General features: G+C 39.1%; 1 protein-coding gene across 1 annotated transcript in view; it reads left to right on the top strand.

Annotated features, from left to right (window-relative positions):
- The window catches only part of CFAP299 (cilia and flagella associated protein 299), a 2,008,232-nt gene that overhangs the window by 669,062 nt on the left and 1,315,878 nt on the right, over positions 1-23,292 (top strand). The window contains exon 3 of the mRNA XM_086963158.1: positions 3,326-3,416. Within this exon, the coding sequence (XP_086819284.1) occupies positions 3,326-3,416 (91 nt within the window). The remainder of the gene's footprint in view (positions 1-3,325; positions 3,417-23,292) is intronic.

The following is a 23,292-nucleotide window of genomic DNA, read 5'->3' on the forward strand; positions in this document are numbered from 1 at the left end:
CAGATAGACTAGCCAATCCAGATGTCATTTACACTTACTGAACAGACAGGTAATTGGGTCCCCCAAAACAAGCTCAAGAGACCTTCTATAGTTTTATAATACATAGTTCCTATATAGGGAGGGTGTTAAAACTAGGCGCAATATCACCTGTTTACACTATCATTGTAATATGATTCCTCCTTTTGTATTTTATGAAGTTGTAACCATGCTGACCATATTATTTTTATTCATATGTCTGCTTATGTTGGCTAAGAATCTGCGCATGAGATCATGTCGTTAAAATAAATATTTTAACCTTACTGTGTCTCTTATTTACTCCTGTTGTGGACTTGTATGAGAGTATAACAAAAGAGTGTTCTCCCTTCCCACCATTCCTGAGCTGGTCCTAAGTCGCATGGTCTAGGTTGTCTAATCACTGGTTACTTTGCTATAGGACGAAGAGCTAATGAGACACTGATTGCTAGCTGGTTGGGGTTTCTAGGTACTGAGGTGAGTTTCTGGTACACGACAATTCACTAATGTCCTAGGTCTCTGTGCACAGTACTGTGTATGAGCAGAAATCCTTGCAACAGCCTAAAAATCCCAAGATACAAGAAAAAAACCATAGGTGGCACATCCTTCTCTGTTCCAACAGCCAAACCATGGAACTCTTTGCTCCCCAACATAAGATCCATGGACAGCCACCTTATCTTCAGAAAACTACTCAAGAATTGGCTCTTCCCCATATAATCACCATAAGCAAACAGAAATTTACAGCATATCTCTCTGTATATAATCATTTATTTTTACTATAGATATGTACCTATCTTTGTGTATTGCTTTGTATAAACATGAATAATTATGTTTAAAAAAACCATATTTTAAATAAAGTACAATAACAGCTTTGGTCAACATGTACTTCTTCCATTGTGCATCTATGTACCTTCCACGTACTTGGATCTGTGTGTTTCTTAATTTCCTCCTGAAAAGCATATCCAATGCACTACCCTATTTCTCATCCTGTACCTCTATCAATATCTTTAATCTACATATACCTACCTCCTTTATGCATCTATATACTTTCAATGTACTTACGGATCTATATATTTATCACTTTCTTCTAATTCAGCATATCCAATGCACTACCCTATTTCTCACCTTATACTTCTCTCAATATATCTTCTAACCCAACTTTCTGACTCATCTCAAACTTATTTCTACTACTCTTTCCAATGCACTACCCTATTTCTCACCCTATACATCTATCAATATATCCTCCACACCCTCTCTCTCATTTATCCAAAACCCCATAACACTACTATGATCCCCAAAATAACACTTTTTAGACATTCCATTACCCTACCCTCCTTGCATCATCTGACACCTCTTTTACTATACTGATCCCCTAAAACAAACATTTTTTTTAAACTCTTCCCTCTGACTCTTCCCCTCTACAACCTCTTTTTACTCATCCAAAAGCTTCCTCCTACTGCTATGACCTCAAAAAACAAAAACAAAAAAAAAAATCTTTCACTCCCCTATCCCTCCTCTATCCTTTTCAATCAAAATATCAGACTAACATGTTCACTTCTCAAATGTTATATTCCACTATACTAATTCACCACTAATCCTTTATGGGTCCTAGAGTAGCATGCTACTCGCCAAAAGAGGTAAGCAAGCATTATATAAATGCAAACCTTTTTCCCTCTTCTATTCCTCCGCTACCTTTCTCTAGTCAACTGAATAACACATCCACCACTCAAACTACTTTCATATTTCACTATACTAATTTTCAACACTAATCCTTGAAGGGCTCCGGAGTAGCGTGCTACTCGCCAATAAAGCGCTTCAACACCCCATGAGGGTTACACGTGTTGTATAAATGCAAACCTTTTCCCTTTTCTACCCCTCCCCCACCCTTCTCAATCCAAATAACTGACTAACATATCCACCACTCAAATTACTTTCATATTTCCCTATACTAATTCAACACTAATCCTTATGGGTTCCAGAGTAGCGTGCTACTCACCAAAAATAGTGCTTCAAACCCCTTCAGGGGTAGCAAGCTCTATATATATACAAACCTCTTTCTCTCTTTTATCCCACAGCCTACCCTTCTCTATCCAAATAACTGAATAACATATCCACCACTGAAATTACTTCATATTTCATGTACTCATTATCAACACTAATCCTTTATGGGTTCTGGAGTAGCGTGCTATTTGCCAGAAAAGCGCTACAACACCCCTTCAGGGGTAACAAGCGCTATATGAATGCAAACCTTTCTCCCCCTTCTATCCCTTCGCTATCCTTCTGACTTCAAATAACTGGCTATTATCCACCACTCAAACTACTTTCATATTTCACCATACTAATTCACCACTAATCCTTTATGGGGGTATGGAGTAGCGTGCTACTGCCCCCCGCGCCCCCAAAAAAGGTGCTTCAACACCCCATCAGGGGTAACAAGCACTTTATAAATACAAACCTTTTTTCCTTTTCTATCCTTCCGCTATCCTTCTGAATCCAAATAACTGACTAACCTATCCACCACTTTAAATACTTTCATATTTCACTATACTTATTCAACACTAATCCTTTATGGGTCTCGGAGTAGCATGCTACTCGCCGCAAAAAAAGCTTCGATGCCTCGTCAGGGGTAGTAAGCGCTATACAAATGCAATCACAATACAATACATCTGAATCATTGGCATAATGCAAAATGAGTGGGCCCTCCTGCAGAATATGAAGAGGGGCCCCTCAGTCATCCATATGTCACTGATATTCATGGGCCTTGGGCAGATAGGGGGGGGTTCTGAAAAATTGGGGGCCCTTCTGCGCCACAGGGACTGCAGGGGTTTGTGCTACACCCTTGATCTGACAGGACTGCATTACCAGCTGAGCTTTCCATGCAGAACAAAGAATTTCCCAGAGAGTAGTCTAATTAGCATTGACTTTCCATTTTAGGTATGTACATCATATTTAGGTGACATGTCCCAAACATTGTTACATAATATTTCTCTCTTTTTAGCCGAGGATCTGACCCCGCCCACTCCCACTGACCCAGCCCCATTGCACTCATGATCACATTTCCCCATATTTTATGAGTTTGGATCGCTAAGAACGACAGGCAATGCATGTAACATATTTTTTGTAAGACTTCCATATTTTTAAAATAGTAATGAGATATGTGCCTACTAAAAGTGAGGGCACGGGTCTACCTTTGTAATATATTGTGAGTTATGATTGACAGTTAACGGTGCAAACAGTACACCATGCAGTTGCGATAATGTTATGCGCGTGGGTGCAAAGTTTGAATAACTTGAACTGTTCTTCTGTTTCATAGGGTCCTGGCAAGTGTAGGGAAGGAGCTGAAGGATAACTTCCATGTCGCATTAGCCCAGCGTGAAGAAGCCAACCGCAGTGGGAAATTGTCTGTGAGTACCCAAAGACCGGCTCGTGTGGCCTGGTGATATCTGTGTCCGCGTCGTAACGTGCCCCGAGCTCCAGGGGGTGCCCTCCGGCACTGTGCACGGTTGGGGGTCCCTGGCTTGAGCGCTCCTGATGGGGGAGGGGGCTTCCATGTAATTTACAAAGGGGCCCCCTCAAGTTTCGTCATGCCACTGGTCTGTGTTGATGGCTGCACACTGATTGGCTTGGCAGATTTCTGTTTATTTAATGTATTTATTTATTTAATTTTAAAGGCTCTATGTTTAAAATTGAGTATAACTTTGAATGTGAATGCACTGGAAAACCATCAATTATGTGAAGAAATAGCTGTTCGCTGCGGAATATTTGGCTATTCAACTACAAAGGTACTTCATTGTGTAAATATGTGCATCCATTCAGTAATTTACTATTGTCCATCGGTGGTGCTAATAATCAGGGCTCGAGTCGGGGTACCACGCAGGTGGATGGCGTCCCCCCACTTATTTTACAGGGGGGGGGGGGGCGCTGTCCCCCCTGCCAACAGCTGGACTTCACTCTTTGGCCTCTCTGGGATGAGGAGCTCAGCATCTTTCGTGACGTCACTTCCTGTTGTGACGTCACTTCCGGTGACATTGTCCCCCTACTTCTTTTTTTAGGACTTGTGCCCTGCTAATAACACAACACAACGTTTTTTCACCATGAGACCAAACTACTGAAAGAAATAAGCTGAATAAAACCTGAGCTTGCTTTTGACTGGAGCATGCAGCTTTAGTAAAGCAGAAAAATGTGTAAATTGCAAAAGTTTAGTTGTTGTCATTGTTGGTTGATATTTGGCAAATACAATAGTTGCCAATACCTTCAGCGGTTGGCACAGACGTTGGTTGATATATCTAGTACTGTCGGCTCCTGGCACAGACTTTCCAGTCCACCAGATTCTGTATTCTCTTTCGATTATTCGCCAGATATATCCTGCATTTGGACTTTTTGCTGTTGAAATCAACTGCTTCTTCTGTCAATGGCGATAGTATTGTCTCAGGTAGATAGCAGCTGATGCGATTAGGGTCTAGACACCTTAGAATTCCAAATTAACATGACAGAACCAGTTCACAGTCTTAGCAGTGAACTCAGATATGACTGTATGTTCTGTCTCCTGATGTCTTTCCCAAAGCCCACTGGACGTTTGTATTCCGTTAGAGGTTTTGTAGCTTACCAACAAATTCATTTCTGAACACTTGGTAGTACTGAGGAGTGAGGTCCTTCACTGGCCGTTTTTGGAAACGTGATCCCAGCCTACAATATTTCAACTGTTCCAAGTTTAAATATCAATGTAACAAATATCGCTGAAAAAAATATCGATGTGAAAATATCGATAACAAAAATATCGACTCCCTATACTTAAACAGGCAAGTACAATAATATTGACTCAAAAATATCGATGTAAAAAATATCGACTTTAAAAAATAACATAACTTAAATAAAATAGTGAAATACTATTAATATTATTAACAAAATAAATTACATGTAATACATATTTTACCTAATTATAATAAACTTAATTGAATACTTATAAACAAAAAATTTACATATACATATATTTACTTAAATACATTTTATTAGCTATTATCTTTATTCAATTGATAAACTTTTTAAATTATATACAAATTAAATAAACACATATATAAATAATTTAAAGTAAAATAACATATTCTATATTAAATTAACACATTAAACTACTTAAAAAAGAATAATACATGCATTTAATAACAAAATAAAAACATTAGTAGTTAAAACGTGGAAAGCGAGGGGGTAAAAATTACTATTCCCACTCCAGTGAGTGCAACAGTATGGAAAGCGCTGGATAGCGTAGGGGTAAACATTGCTATTCCCAATCCAATGAGTGCAACAGTAAGGAAAGCGCTGGATAGCGGAGTGGTAACATTTACTATTCCCACTCTAGTGAGTGCAACAGTAGGGAAAGCGCTGTATAGCGTAGGGGTTAAAATTACTATTTCCCCTCCAGCGAGTTCAACAGTAGGGAAAGCGCTGGATAGCGGAGGGGTAAAAATTACTATTCCCACTCCAGTGAGTTCAACAGAAGGGAAAGCCCTGGATAGCAAAGGAGTCAAATTTACTATTCTCACGCCAGTGAGTGCAACAGTAGGGAAGGCGTTGGATAGCGAAGGGGTAAAAATTACTATTCCAACTCCAGTGAGTGCAACAGTAGGGAAATTGTTAGATAGCGTAGGGGTAAAAATGAATATTCTCAATCCAGTGAGTGCAACAGTAGGGAAAAGCGCTGGATAGCAAAGGCGTAAAATGTACTTTTCCTACTCCAATGAGTACAACAATAGGGAAAGCGTTAGATAGTGGATGGGTAAAAATTACTATTACTACACCATATTACCAATTTGAAAAACAGCATCTCATGCCTACCAGTAATGTATGAGGAGAAGACCTCACCTGGCTGCGGCTCAGGAATGAGGAGGCACCGCTCTGTGAGAAAATGTAAAAGGACCACACCTGTTAGGGTACCCTAATTATCTCTTATTACCTTAAGATGGTAATATGGTGGATGGTGATTAGATACATCACTACTATAAACATACTGTACATATTTGGTTTATAATGATGAGAGTTCTGATGTGCAGAGGATGTTAACCTCAAAGATTAGGATTGGCTCTGTCTCAAGAATAGACATATATATGCATGTTTTTGTTACAGGTGCCATTTGCATCTCGTCACTTGCAGAGGATATGGTATACACCTACAACTTAGGGTTGTAAGGTTGTATTGATGCCAACCGACTTATATTTATATTAATATTATTTTCACTTTGCAGTAGCAATACTATTGTGGTCCTGAAGAAGGCAGAGGATTAGTTCTTTCCTCATATTGCTGAAACATGTTGACCCATTTATTCATCACAATAGTTATTTGCAGAAAACTGTCCATTTGCACTGTTTTTAGATTTGAGCACTGAGAGATATCAATAAAAGTTTTTTTTCTCTCACTGCCCAATTTTAACTCACTTTTTATACATCATATTTGCACTGCACATCTTACTTCCCACACTTAATAGTTGCTAACATCTGTAGGTCAAAAAGTAATAACGCGTTATTTTGAGGGCACAATTAATAGCTCCTGATGAAAACATCTGCCAGCTCCCCTTTCCTTTTGAGAGGGTTGTAGCCCTTGGTGTCACTAGTATGACGCTAGGAGGAGACCCAGATGATGAAGCATGTCACCACTGGTGAGTGATGATAATCCGTCCTTATAAATAGGACTTCAGAAGGTTTATGACAATAAGTAGTTTTCCTTTTGATAGTTAAGAAGAGGTTATCAATCACGCTCTTTCAGGCTCTCTCTTGTCTGTTTATTTGCTTAGACCCGTAGATGGTATTGTGTAGTATCTGTTCTATATGGGGAGTATATCAACAATAGGTCTTAAAACATTCCCTTAGACCCTTACCTTATTAGTGTGTTTGTTGTTTTTTTTTAAATGACTATTCCCACTCCAGTGAGTGCAACAGTAGGGAAAGCGCTGGATAGCGGAGGGGTAAAAATTACTATTCCCACTCCAATGAGTGCAACAGTAGGGAAAGTATTGGATAGCATACGGGTAAAAATTCCTATTCCCACTACAGTGAGTGCAACAGTGAGGAAAGCGTTGGATAGCGGAGGAGTAAAAATTACTATTCTCACTCCAGTGAGTGCAACAGTGAGGAAAGAGCTGGATCCAAAAACAATAAAAAACAAAACCATCAACATTTTTATTAAAAATGTTTTCCAATATTAACATAATTAATGTATAAATTTAAATATATTAACAAATATTTAATTACACATTATTTAACACTATAATATCCACAGCACACACCTAAAATTAATACCACAATTAAATGTAATATTACTAATTAATTAATTAAAAATAATGTATTAATATTTTTAATGAATCAATAAAAATTAATTACTTACCACCTTTCACACCATTTACACATATGAACACCACAACACACACCTAAAATTAATTACACATCTACAATTGATAATTAATAATTAATGGTATTTAATTTACAAATATTTAATAATTAATCAATAAAAAATGAATTACTTACCACCCTTCACACCATTTACACATATAAACACCACAACACACACCTAAAATCAATTAAACTATTAACATAATTAATTATTAATTAACTAATTGAAATTAATTAACAACAAATTATTAAACTATTATTAATTAATCAATTAACACATTAATTATTCAATTCATTTTATATAATTAAATTACTTCCCACCATATTCCCATATAAACCCACAACCCACTACGGAACTAAAAACACAAAATTTAAATTTAATAAAACAAAATTAACTACTATAAATTATTATTTAAATCTATATAATTAAATTACTTCCCACCATATTCCTCTATAAACCCACAACCCGTTATGGAACTAAAAGCGCAGAATTAAACTTAAAATAAATTAATAACATTCTATAACATATAATAAAATGACAAACAATTCTCATTAAAAACACTAAAATACATAACATTATTAATAAATCAATATTTTTGTCAACTATATTTTTGAAAACGATATTTATTACAACAATATTTCTTGTAAGTGATATTACTTACCTGTAAGTCGATGTTCTTGTCAACTATATTTTTGTTGTCGATATTTCTTCCCCACAATATTTTTGCGGCGATATTAATGTCCCACGATATTTGTCCGTCGACATTCCTGCTCTGCACCATTTAAACAGATAAAAATAAAATCTGTTTATCCCTGTTCAGTGTATGCGTAGTGTGCTGGGATATGGTATGCATGTAACTAAGCATGAGCGAATTTTGCGGATCTCGCGTTCGCGAATTTTGCGGATTTGCGGATTCGCAATCCGCAAAATCCGCGAATTCCCGCGAATTTGCGGATTTTTTTTTTTTGTGTTCGCCCGTGTTTCTGCCAGTTCGCGAGGGTTTTGTACACTTTCGCAAATTGCGAACTTACCTGTCGGGTCGCAAGTTTCGCGAACTTGTTGTTTCTACGTGTCCAGCCTGTTTGGGACACTCTTCTTCATCACTGCCACTCTCTGTCACCACTGCCACTCTCTGACTACTCATGCCACCCTCTGGCCCACCCATGCCACCCTCTGTTTCATCACCACACCCTCTGGTTGTCCAGTGTACATTATTTTCGGCAAAGCAAAGCACACCTTCCCTGCCTCAAGTGACCTGAATTAATTTGGGGCTGATTAATGTGTCACAGAATATTTTTTTAGCTGGCACCTGCTTCCTTAGTGCGCCCTGATTAGTGATCTTTTGCACTTGCTAAGTGCTTTCATTGTTGCAAAATTAGTTACAACACCTGCCCTGCCCCAACTGACAATAATGAATTAGGGGCTGATTAATGGATTTTAACTTCCAGCCTGGCTCCTGCTTGTCTCCCTTAGCTGTAATTCAGGACCTTTGTGGCATATGTGTAACTATTCTGAGGTTCAGAGCAGGGTCACATAATAGTTTCAACTGGCAACTGAACTCTGGAGGGGCCCCTCAGGAAGCACTACAGGAAATGGCTACTAATGATGAGCCTGAACTTTTGAACCTGGTAAGTAGTTACTTTCAGTTTTGCTAAAATCGTATTTCTGCAATTTTGCACTTATTCGCGGGGCGCGAACTCACGCAAACTCACGCGAACAGTGCGAGCAGTGCGAGCAAAATCCGCTGCTCGCGGATTTGCGGATTTTGCGGGAGATTCGCAAATCTCGCGGATTGCGGATTTCCCGAAAATCCGCAAAATCCGCGAGCGGAACGGATTTTCCGCCCATGCCTACATGTAACATATGGGAGTTTATGATTTTGGATGTGTGTATGAGTGAGTGGATTGTTGAGTGGGGGTATTTTTGTATCTTTGTATTTTTCTTTTATGGAAATGTCAATAATATTTTCTTTATTGTGATAAATAGGTTTTGTCGCAGTACATGGAAGGAATTGTTAAAATGTACTTGTAGACTTTCTAATGTGATGTGCCCTTTGAGATCAATGAATATGAGAACATTTGAGAAAATAGAATAAGCATGGTTTTGTAAAAAGATAATGCATATGTATCATAATTCCCTTTGGGGTTCAGAACCAATAGCATGTTTTAGGCGCACAAGAAGAAATACAGTTCAAGTGGGTATACCTTCTTTAATAGTGGTCTTTTTCCCCCCTCAGCCCAGACCTAAAAGTATAATTGCAGGGGGTTACCTTTGTTTTTCATGATGGGCCTCCACTGATGAGTGACTGGGATCAGGTCGTTGCTTCTGAGGGTTTATCGAACCTGGTTGGTTTGAAAAACTTGCGTAGGTTCCTGATCGTAGGTTCTCGGGCCCTGTTCCCTCTTGAAGGGGAAGAGGTGGGCTGAGCGGTGTTATAGGGAAAGCCAACTGCTTCCTTGAATTGGTTTGCTTTTACTGTTTTATTGAAGGCTAGTACACTGGATAGGGGCTTCAGATTTTGGTATGGTTGTTTCAGAGCACTGGGACCAAAACTTAAATGTTTTTTCTCCCCTGATTCTTGTGGATGAAATTTGAATGGACCACTCACTTGTGGCTGCCCAAACAATAGGCCCAACTCAGAATGAAATTAGGGTCAAGCTTCTGCTGATATTCTCCCCTTTTTCTTCATCTGCTCTGTAGAAGATGCATACATTCTTGAATTTTATTTTGTGTTCCACTGTGAACAAATGCAGGTCTTACAGGCTATCTTTTAGATATTTTTTATGCCAAAACCTATAACAATGGCCATCTTCAGGAACACATTGTATTTATTATGTTTACGCTTTATGTTATGAGTTGAAGAAAGAGAGTGGAAGGAAGGAGAGAATGGAGAGAGCTCAGAGGGAGAGAGAAAGAAAGGGGCAGAAAATGGATGGATGGAAAGAGAAAGTAATGGGCCAGAGCTACTTTTGGTTGCAAACTGCGCTGCTGGTAGTGGGGTAATGAGTGTGTTTAGACCTCATTTTCATAGTTACTGTGAGGCCAGTATTTCAGGTGGTAACAAGAGCAGAACCCGTGCGCTTCTTTAGAGGTAGGGAAACGTTCAATTTCACAGAGTTTGTAAAGTTTTTAAAAAATGTCTGGTGAATGTCCCACAATCAGTTGGTAAGATGCAAAAAAATAACTCATTTGGCCATTCTCAAACTTGGTGAAATTGACAATGTTTGCAAAGTTTACACTTTGTTGCCCCTGATTAGATATTATCTTCCCTCCCATCAAACATTAATAAAGCCAGCCATTATTGATGTCTTCCTGTTTGCCGAGCCAAAAAATATTGTGTTGTCCAAAATGAGCTATGTTCATTTATTTACCATACATTTCACATATTAAGAACATTTAGGGACAGTATCACAAAAACATTGTTTGAAGTCCCCGTGTGTGTAATCTTGTACCTATCACTTATCCTGAGATTTACAACTCACCACATTCGCAATTCTTCCGACCCATTCCAGGGGCAAGTATGTTTGTTGTAGGTTTTTTGGTACATGTATCTTTTCCCTAATCATAAGTGTGGTGTATCTTTTCCCTAATCCTAGGTGTGGATATTGTTTGCACTGTCGACCAATTGGAGGTGTTGAATTAGAGTTACTAGAAAAAGTCACAGTTATATTATTTTTCATTTTTTCCTTGGTATTTAAAATTGTTTCTATCTGAAGTCTTCCTGGCTTGTCTTGCGGTGAGCTCTCGCGTGTACCATGAAGAGTAAAGAGGGGGCAGTCCAGTTTATGTGTAGGTTTCTTTTTTCTACCGATAAAGGTGTGCCCAGGGGCGTAGCTTCAAGAGGGGGTGTTTGGGGTGTTACACTCTCCCCAAAAATATATTCTACGGGAAATAGTTGGGTACAGATGCTTTCAGTCGGGTCTGTCGGATTTCACTCCGGATTTTTAAATGCCCACACTGACAAAAACACACACACACTCTTTCTCATCTCTGTCTTAAAACGTGATGAGTTTGAAAACAATTGTTTTTAAGTGCCCCTAGCAACCTGCACTCCTCTCTCTTTCCACTGTTTCTTAAGCTCCGTCGTGTCCTGCTTGTCCTATAATGTGTTTTTACGTTATATTCCAGCGTGATTGTTGGGAAATCGGAAGCTAACACCCTCCCAATCTTACTGACCAAGCAGCACCCCTGGGTGTACCAACATCCACAATGGACAGTATCCACTTTATGGGCCAGATTCACAGAATTAACTTAAGACAAACTCCTAAACTTACTACTTTTGGTATTCACAGATGTTAGGATTTTGTCTTAAGACAGACTTAAGACAAACTTAAGACAGACTCAAGACAGACTTAAGTTAGGATAAGTCTGTCTTAAATCTGTCTTAAGTCTGTCTAAAGACAAAATCCTAACTTCTGTGAATAGCAAAGTAGTAAGTTTAGGAATTTGTCTTAAGTTGTTCTGTGAATCAGGCCTTATGATTCCAATATCACCTCCTTTGAGGAGTTGCTATGTCATCAATGGTTTGTGATCACAATTGCTGTCTCAAAGCATTTATATAATCCAGTGCCATACATTGCAAGGGAGGAAGTGCCCCGTCAAATCTCCTGGCAGAGAGGGAGCACCAGTTTCCAACCTCTTCCTCCTTTAGGATTGGATTGAATAGCAATGTGTTTTATGCTACTCATAAACACATCACAGAATAAGTCAGTCAGTAAAATCTTTATTCGATTTTGCCAATGCAAATCATAAAAGTAACAATACATGAATACATCTCATAAAGAATACAGAAAGGTGAGTCGCAAAAAGAAAGGACGGTTATGTCTCAGCTTGATTTTAAAACACTGGATAAAAATCATGACAAAGAAAAACAAATATTGGAGTTGGTAAAAGTTGTAAAAAACAATAGAGCTGTTCTCACTTGTCTAAAATTGAATGGTAACAAAAGAGGCCGGATATATTTGTGGTGCATTGTATTAAACCTGGGACAAATAAGAACAATATGCAATGTATCGAGGATAGATACACTATCACAAGTGCATACAGGTAATTCAGAGGCTTTAAGCCAACCGCCATTGGCAAGCCAATGTACCTTTTGTCAACTGCGACTTAGAATTTTGTGGTTACAGGGCTGGTGATTGTGCAAATTACTGGCTCTGCGGCTGGAAAATATGTTACTACATGAAGCCCATAGCCTCATAGTTGTTATACAGTTACTGCTGTTTTACTGCACGTACATACAATACTAACAGGCTCAACATATAAAGACTTTGAATATTGTTTTTATTGGAGGGACCTGGCACGATTTCACACATCTGTAGTAAAGCATAGCTTACAGACATTAACTTTAACCTCAGGCCTGCTATATGTAATGTCCAACTAATGTCAGGGACGTAGTTATACTGAGTCCTTTGCTTCATACTGCATTTTCCTAGCTGCCTACTGCATTTCCTTTTTTCCCACCATACTTCCAGAATTTCTGTATTCACAGGTTCTATTTGTGAGGTTACAGTTCTACGACTCCTGATTCTGTGAGTCAAAAGTGGGATTTTTCACTTTTTAAGGGGTTGATTACCACACCTATTTTGAATTTAGATGGAAATGTTATTCTGAATGCTTCACATAGGAGATGTTTATAGGCCTTGTATGAAGTTGAGTTCCGGGTATACACACTGGATTATAGCCTTGGGTTTGTTTTAGACAAAGGCTAGGGAGAATCTGGGGTTCATAGGCACAACTTCTGTACACTCCTCGGATCTTGTGCTTCACCTGACGCAAAATAGCGAGTCAAGTCACTGATGTACAGCATAAGATGACAACTTGGATAGGAAGTTCTTTGTGGGCCCCAGGCCCTGTGAGACCTGTGCCCATGCAGCAAACTAAGCAAGAAAGGGGAGCTCTAATGACCGGTGGTGGTGCTCAGGTTTGTTTGGGCATTCAAGAGCTGGAGTGGAAGAATAAGGAATGATCAGAATCCAGATGCAGTGTATGGAGGCTTCTGGACAGTTGGGCATGCCATTTTTGGCAAAGGAAGGAGGGAGTTTTGAGATTAAATTGTACCTACGGATACCCCGGTGTCCCATTAGTTTTTTTTTTTTCCAGTTTCAGGATTTTTCTATGCTTTACATTTATCTGACTATGCTTTCCATTTATTGTTTATATGTCGTGTTCTCCTTTTTTCCTCCAACAGATATATGCATTAGGTCTTCAAGCTGGCCTCCTAACCTGGTATCAGCTAAACATGATTGGGTTTCCACTGTCTCTACGTATCTAGGTTTCCTCCATCAGTGTCTCTTCAATACATTAGTGATGCGCTCATACCAAACAAATGAATCGATCCTCTCTGGGTGTCCAATTGGGGACCAGACAAAAACAGTGGGTGCATAAGTGCGCCTTCATGTGACGTGTTGATATTCAATCTTAATGTTGACTTGAGAACATCCTGGACAAAATATCGAGGACCAAAATATTGTGAAGGTAAGTTTATATAAGTAAGTATAGGTCTTGTTTACTTAACTCCATATATATATATATATATATATATATATATATATATATATATATATATATATATATATATATATATATATATATATATATATGCACCAAACAATTTCCACCACTTCCGGCGTGCGGCGAGGAAGGAACTCAAACCACCACAGCGAGTCAGGCAAGATGCAGATTTTATTTGCGTTTCTTTTCCAGCCTGCAACGACGCGTTTCGGGCTTCAAGAGCCCTTGATCACATTCAGCAAATATCGCGACTGTTTAAAGTTTTATACGTTTTTTCAACACCAAATGTACACACCCCCCTGCACTGCACGGTCAGTAGGTCACATGATTACTAAACATGATAAAAAGACTATCACATGGATCTACGTCTTTCCCAGGTTAATTTACAAAAATATATATTTTTGATTAAAAGTGATGTTTTACTAACTGCTTAAATGCAGGTTTGAACAATTATTATGGCATAGTGGTTTTGTAATATGCAAATGTGAGGACCACTGATATATGGCATCAGGCTTTAAATGACAGGTTAAATCCATTTATAAAGTTTTTACCCGCTATGGGTCATTTATACAGTCTCCTAAAAAAATATATATTTGCTTAAACCACTAGTATATGCCATATGTACATTACATCCTGTAATCATGTGTTCAAAATCAGAATAATGCGAGTACTATTAAACCATGACAGATTTCCAACAAATTTCGACATAAAGTGCTTCCTGTGATAATAGTGCAAAAAGAAAAATTGATAAAAAATGTGTTCGGCGTGTAATAAATGCTCACTAAACTGGTCAATTAAAATTTCTATAGTCATACATTACTATGCATACATAAACATACAGTATTGTAAAATTCATTATTGCAATCGGTATTAGCCAGTGTATGTCTTACATCTGGAATGAGGTTAGATACCATATGTTATGTTTTGTCAAAAGTAAGTATAGGCTATTCTGAGGACAGGAGGGATTCATGGGAGCTGACATGGTAGAGGGAATGAACATAGTTTGTAATTGGGCAGAAATTTCAGTGCAAAGATAGCTGCATCTTATGCCAAAACTTATGGGCACTATGTTTTTCTATAGATATGTATACATATCCTCCGAATTATTAAGGCCCCTAGGCCACTTGCTGTCTAGTTCCAGTATAAACTTGGTCTCCAGCTGTCTTAGCTTTCTCTCTCTGTTTCCTCCGCGTTTAGATTTTGGGACTGCGGCGATAACAAAATAAGAAAGACAATTGATGTCTTTGTTGTGGCATTTGGCAAAGTGCCTAGCCACCGGATAGGTAGCATCATTATGGAGAATGGCCCTCAGATGTTGAAGGATCCTGACATGCACCTGTAGCTTTGTGCTTCCCACATAATTTAAACCACAGGTGCATGTCAGGATGTAGACAGCAAAGTCCGTTTTACAGTTGAAATTCCCCTTGATGGACACAGGGGATGTATTGAAGGGGGTCTCATATGTAGATTCCTTGCAGCCAAATTTACAAGCCCGACAAGTGGAACATTTTTTAAACCCCTTCGTGGGTTGAAGCCATATTGTCGGTTTTCTGGTTTCTGGTGAACTTTTATCCAGATCATTGCCCATGGATCTTCCCTTTCTAAAAGTTACAGCAGGGGGAATAGATAGTCTCTCGCCCAGAGTACTGTCAGTGAGGACAATCGGCCAATGTTTGTGGATAATTGACCTGATTTTCCTTTCCTGATGTGAGTAGGTCAAGATTAATCTGAGATTGTCACAGATGGTGTTTTCAGTGGTGGATTGGTCCGAGTCATCTTTGAACAGGCTGCTTCTAGGGCGTTCTTCTGCTCTATGAATGGCTGTATTAATGATTTTGTTACTGTAGCCTCTTACCCTGAGTCTTGTGCGCATATTGTCAACACATTGTTTGAAGTCATCCTCATCGCTGCAAATACGTTTAAGTCGTAAGACCTCTCCGTATGGTATGCTAGCGATGAGGTGTTTCGGATGTGAGCTATTTGCATGCAATGTAATATTGCCCGCCGTGCTCTTCCTGTGTAAGGTGCTCTGTATAGAGTTGTTAACAATTCTTAACTTCACATCCAAAAATTCTATTTCCGTAGTGTGAATGTGGAAAGTGAAAGTCAGGTTAAGATCATTTTGTTTATATATATATATATATATATATATATATATATATATATATATATATATAATATATATATATATATATGCCAATCGAATCCGCCACTTCCGACCACACTTGTGCTTCGGCGAAGAAGGAAATCGGACCACCACAGCAAGTTCAGGGGCAGGATGTGAGTTTATTTGCGTTCCTCACACAGCCTACAACGACGCGTTTCGGGCTTCCAAAGCCCTTGATCACATTCAGCTAAAATCACGTCACTGCACTTTTAAAAATATTTTACACACACTGTGCACGCCCCCTTGATTCTGTGAATTGCAGGTCACATGTCAATAGAGATAGACAACAGACTGTCGTCATTCTTATACTGCGAGAATGTATGCATATTATATCTGCTTAAATGCTCAGACATATACGGTAACTGCACTCTAACTGACATTTAAGAAACATAGTCAAAGAAATAATAATTATCAATGTTGTATAACAGGATGAATCTTCGTATAATGTATCCACATCAACCTTCTAACAGAATTGAGTGTAACACGACATTGACTGTGTTAATAACCATATGTAGACGTCAGTACGTTGACAAATCCACTCTGACCAAATGACCAATCAAAAAGTGCTAAAGTGCTAATGATGTATGAATCATTTAAGTTCATACAAAAAAAGTGCTTATATAATTGTGCAACAGTGCAAAAATAATAAATATATAAAGTGTCGTGTGTGCATTGCATAATGGTAAAATCAACAACTTCAACATTTCATAGCACATCAATAATATACATCTTTAAAAATGGTTTTCTCCAGCCGGATTAAAACCCCTCTCTCAAAAAGTGTATATGCAAGATTGCCATAAGAAAATTTGTTTTCATAAATGTCAACGATGTTAATATAAAACTAAAATGCAATTCATGGAGAAATGGAAAGATAAACATGACTATGCAGATAAGCATACTATTAAAGGGCAGGATATTAAAGCGCAATATTTGGTAACTATGTAATACAAACAGGTTAATCCAATGAGTCAATATCATAGACATAAACGGAAATACATTGCTGTGTACAGTTTATAAAAAGGTATACATGTCCTCAGTATTATTCAGTCCCCGAGGCCATTTGCTGTCTAATTCTAGAATGAATCTAGTTTCTAGCTGCCGCAGTTTCCTCTCTCTATTGCTACCTCTTTTACATTTAGGAACAGCGGCGATAACAAAATAGGAAAGGCAATTGATATCTTTATTGTGGCACCTAGAAAAGTGCCGCGCCACGGGATAGGCGGCGTCATTATGAAGGATAGCCCTTAGATGTTGTAGTATCCTGACGTGCACCTGTAGCTTCATGCTTCCCACGTAATTTAAGCCACAGGTGAACGTCAGGACGTACACAGCAAAGTCTGTTTTACAATTGAAGCTGCCCTTGATGGCAATGGGAGATGTATCGAACGGTGTCTGGTAAGATGTCTTATTGCAACCAAATTTGCATGCGCGACACACAGTGCATCTCTTGAACCCCTTGGATGAGTGTAGCCACAGCACTGGTTTAATCGTTTCAGGGGAGTTTTTATCTAGATCACTGCCCATAGATCTGCCCTTTCTAAAAGTGACAACAGGGGAAGATGTCAACCGCTCTCCCAGAACCTGATCTGTGAGGACAATGGGTCAGTGTTTACATACGATGGCTCTAATTTTTCTCTCTTGACGCGTGAAAGTCGTAATCAGTCTAGGATTTTCAGAGGTGGAATTAGTAACTCTAGGTATAGACTCAATGGCGGCTTGCTTAAACAGACTTGCTCTTGGACGCTCATCTGATTTGCTGATCGCATTATTGATAAGTTTGTTGCTATAACCTCTCAGTAATAGTCTTTTACGCATCTCCTCAACACATCTATGAAAGTCATTTTCATTGCTGCAAATCCGCTTAAGGCGGAGCACCTCACCATAGGGTATACTAGCGATGAGGTGCTTTGGATGTGAACTATTTGCATGCAATGTGATATTACCTGCCGTAGATTTTCTATGTAAGGTACTTTCAAGTTTATTGTTGTTAACCAGAAGCTTGACATCCAAAAACTCTGCTTGTGTGCTGTGGATATGTGAAGTAAAGGTGTATATATATATACCTTGATGACATATGTGTATTTTCAAGGTACGCAGATGGGGAGTTCAGAAAAGTAAACTTCTACTTAACATTATGCACTTCCCTTCTTCATATTTTGGTCCTCAATGTTTTTTCCCCCGATATTTTGGTAGCACATTATTTCTATTGTTCATATTTTGACATAAAATTGGTGTGTCCCCTATTTGGGCCCATTAGGGCTGACAGGAAAGTGCCTACAGCCACAACCTCTACCTCTTCACCGCTATTACCTCTTCCCACTCTCCCTCCCTACAACTCCTGTATCACTATTCTTACCTTAAATTTAACTTCCTATTCCCTCTGCAGGATTCTCTTTACTGCACCATACCCTAGATCACTAGTTCACTTACTGAGAGGCCTTTGGTACTCACTAGGACTCCCCCCATCTTCTTTTAGATTTATGTGAGTCCCCTGACTATGATGTCTATAGAGATACCTGGTCGGCGCCATTTACTGTACTAATTCGACCTAATTACACACACCAATGTGGTGTTTCTACTCATCGTTGGATTGCGCCATTTATGCTCAGGGGTCAGCTCTGTTGCCCTCTTCAACTGTGTCTCCTGTCATCTTTGGTTTGTGTCATCTACATATCTGGCTTGGCCCCATCTACCCGCTACTGTGGTGTCCAGGTTTTAGCTCTTGAATTGAATACTATGGCTTATTTTCCTTTCCTCAGCTACTGGGTCGTCCTACAGCCCCTCTATCATGATGTCTGCAGAGATCCTTGGTCTGCACCATTAATTCCCTTGGGTTAGCCCCATATACCAACTTTTGTTGCTGGTTGTATTCTTGTGTTGTGCATCTCTGTTCTGGGTTGGCACCATTAATCCATTACTGTGGTGTCTATGGACATCCTGGGGGGACATGGCTGCTCATCCTTGATGGATCCTGTTCATTGTAAACATAAGATTATTATGATCATGTTAATGCACATGTGACACCTTTTAGTTACATACCCTCCTTCAGTGGGATGTATGACGTTACAATGCATACTTTTACAACGCATACCTTTACAACGCATTTTTTACAACGCAACATCCATTACAACGCATTCCATTACAACGCATGCCATTACAACGAATTTTTAAAAACTACCTTTACAACGCATTCCATTACATCGCATACTACCTTTACAACGCATACCAATACAACGCATAACATTACATTGCATGTAAGGTAAGTGTTGGATATTGTAGGGGTAAAAATTACTGTTCTAACTCCAGGGGGTGCAACAGTAGGGTAAGTGTTGGATAGTTTAGGGGTAAAAATTACCATTCTAACTCCAGGGGGTGCAACAATAGGGTAAGTGTTGGATAGTGTAAGGGTACTATGTGTTGTAATGCTATGCGTTGTAATGGTATGCGTTGTAATGACTGCATTGTAATGACATGCGTTGTAGTGGTATGCGTTGTAGTGTCATGCGTTGTAATGGTTGCGTTGTAATGGCATGCGTTGTAATGGATGTTGCGTTGTAAAAGTTTCATTGTAATGGTAGTGCGTTGTAAAAGTTGCGTTGTAAAGGTTGTTTAGCCTTCAGGGCAGCTACAAGCTCAGAGCATACCTCAAAATATCACAGACATCAGAATTCTTCCCACCGACACAGCTCTAACAACAACACGACCAGCCATGTGAAACAAATAGAGTAGCAACTCATGCAAGCATCCAGAAAGTGCTTTTGGTCTCACATAGGGCACAGAAAGTTCAATATAAATATTAATGCAATACTATACAAAATTATGAACGCCACACCTGTGCTACGTAACATTGCTACTGTGTAAAATGTGTTGGGCCAGTGGTGCTGTTTTCTAACTAGTGGGAAACAGGTTTCAGTCGAGCCAAATATGGGAAACCAATTTACACAAAATGTGTTTGGCCTGCCCCAATGCACCCGCACAGATGCTTCCATTGGCCATTAAAATTATCTAATCATGAGCAAGCAGTCCATCCAAAGCAAGGTGTAAGACGCTGCCAGCGACAGACTGCTATGGTGTCTGTAGCGAGATTGCAAAAAGCTGCATTTGTGTGAAACGAGCCTTCTTGGATTTTCTGACAGACTTCCTGCATGTACTGCAGAAAATGTGCCCACCATTAAAGTATCTAGTGAGAAGTGCTGGCATTCCATACAGGTGGATTTTATGCGGAAAATGTCTCGATTGCATTTTTCCCAAAACTTTAGCCTTCCATGGATCCCTTACTTTCATTGGTTATTTAACAGAAAAGACAACATTGCCCCTTTCCACTTAATCAGTAGATCAGAAAGGAAGTCTCGCGAGGTTTGAGTTTGCTGGAAGGGGAACCCGTTGACACTTACTTTCCCCACTGAAGTCAGGCTATGTAAACAGTCACAAGGTTAGGCCATTTTGGCTTTGAAATCTGTATTACTGAAGCTGGTATAAAGGGCTGGTTACAGCTTGTTCCTCGAGTCAGTCAAAGAAAGCACTGTCGCTGACTCAGAAAAACCTGTAAATTAGGCAGGTTCTAATATACCCATTTCCTCTGTTGAAATATCTGTGAAACATAAGACTACGTTGTATGTGACCAGCAGCATTGTGCTGACATGATCTTTTCCCCCTTAACTACTTTCCAGCTTCTATAAGGGGTTTCCTTTCACAAAAAGAGGGTATTGTACAAAAGTTTATTGCCTTTTTAAATTTTACTCGTGTTTGTCCATTTCCCCTGTTCCTCTGTGGAAATTGCATGAGTCACGCGGATCAAACCTAGCGTAATTGCACACATATCACTTCTGCATTTGGTAGAGACGTGTGTACTATGTCAAATGCCATTTAGCCCATTTAGCTAACTAGGCGTACGACTAGTGTGCCAAGTTAAATGGATTACCAAATTCGCGGAAAAAGTATCAAACACAAAAATTGTGTTGTACAGCTTGTATGCGCCGCCTAAGGTACTAATTCCTGGTAGCTAGTTTAGGGCTACACCTGTGTCCATAAGTGACAGTGTGTAATGTCGGTGGTATAATAATCAACAGAACTCCCTCGTGACCTTTAAATTATTCTCTCAGGGTACAACCTCTGACTCACAGGGCAACAACACGTCACAATGTTCTTACTATTTTTACATTATTTTTTATTTAAATTATTTTTTGTCTTTTATTAGATTTCTTTTTTTCTTATTACAACATTTAAAAACATTCTATTTTCTCATTTGAAGAATCATTTGTTTTCATCTGAATATGCGTTCCTAAACACAATTCTTCAAATACAACATCTTAATAACTCATATTCCAGGTAGAGATCACCCTATTCACAACCATTCATTCACACTCATCCCCATACACCACTTAAATTACTCAGAATCACAAAACAGTCTTATTTCTTTATCTGTTGTCCAACATGAACCCAGATGGGTGAGGTTTTACAAGGATTTGGCCAACTCGTTTCGGTGGAAAGAAACAGCAATGAAGACCACCTTCATCAGGACCCTCCAGATAAATCAACTGTTCTCTGTGACCTGGAGTATTAATAACATTATATTCCTTATGGACCTTCTGTTTTAAACAGGTTTTCTTGAGACTGGAATGGGAAGTGTATCACAGTCTTGTTTCTTATCACATCATTTTTATCCACATACAGATGCCTGGAGACTTCTATTTTCCGCACTTTCTCTTGGTTGGCTTCACACTATACCCTTAAATAATACAAAGGTTGTACTCTCTTTGTTTCACATCTGACCAATGTGTGACCGGCGTATTCTATAGAAAGTTCCTCTGGGCCTGTGCTTTACTTCACTCTGCCGATTTGTATGTATATGCATTTAGTTGATTAACAGTTCTACTCCTGGCTTCAAGAACGCTACGATATCCTAAGATTGTCCTCATGCGATTTCCCAATCCGTGCTCTCGGGTAGCAAAACGTCTGCCACCAACGGTGTCGGTGGTATATTCCTGGAAGAAGCTATGAGCAATCATCTGAAGGGTGCAAGCTCCATATTGCAAGTTAAATTTAACATGCATTAGAAACAATATTTTATTGGAGTAGTCTGCCCCCCCTCTTTGGGTTCCCGAATATATATTACTGAACGTAGCTTTCAAGGGAGCCTACTTATTTTGCTTTTTTGTACACAATAATGTCTTTTTGGAAATTAGTACTATATGTTCTGGTACTTATAGTTTCAAACTCAGACGGATGCATGTTTTTGTTCTGCTATAGGTTAGTGCAATGCAGCACCTTTGCATTGCTTCATCATAAGACCACGGATGGATTTCGATAGACAAAGGCAAGGGGAAAGTGAACCTGAATAAATGCAAAACAATGTGAGGTACCATTGTTGCCATGGAACTTAATATTTAAAAAAATTAAGATATTTTTTTTAAGTGCCAGTGCCCAAAGATTTTCAAAGAAGTTTGCTTCCAGTCCTGCTGAATTCCGAGGTTCATGAATATCCAGGCCGCCTACTCTTGATTCCTTCATGCCTCTTTATTCCAGCACGCTACACTTCCTCTCTTACCGGTTCTTTTTCATCTATACTATGTTCAATTGTCTCTGTTTTCCTTTCAATCTTCTTCTTTGTAAGTTTTCTTACTTTGTGGCTCTTGTTTTGGGTCAAAGTCTGATGACCAAAAATTAAGTCCCGGCCCCCGAAAAAAGCTTGCCTGTTCCAAGCACCTGCAACTACCGGCACAAATTAAGCACTGCCTACGTGCTTCTGAGGTTAAATATCTTTGAAGTACCATCTGCCCTGAGTAGTAACACTTCTTATTACTCAAAAGACTCGGAAATCCAAGCCATGGGCTAAAGCTGTGAATACATCAATGGCAACAATACTCTTCACTGTCAAGTAAACATCTACAACCAGTTGTGACTTCTTTGTCAGCAGCTCTTTGCTTGGTGGAATCTTTAGTTGTGTTCATCATGCCTTTGAGCCTTAACTTGCACAGTGCGGTTAGCTAACAAATCCGGGATGGCCGAAGGTGTAAGACTGATTTTGGGACGCTTGACAACTGTGAATGTAACGATTCTTTTTTCCACCTTTGCCTCAGTTGAGTTGCGGAATATATACCTTTTGCTATATAATATGCCTCGGTAATTTGTTTCCTGCCTAGTACTGCCTCATTCTGGCTTTGTTGTTTGTTTTTATGTAAACAAATCTTTTTACACGTTGCTGTGTCAGAGATTTCCCATCT

The sequence above is a fragment of the Lissotriton vulgaris genome, chromosome 3_1, assembly GCF_964263255.1.
Source record: "Lissotriton vulgaris chromosome 3_1, aLisVul1.2, whole genome shotgun sequence".
Lineage (NCBI taxonomy): Eukaryota > Metazoa > Chordata > Amphibia > Caudata > Salamandridae > Lissotriton > Lissotriton vulgaris.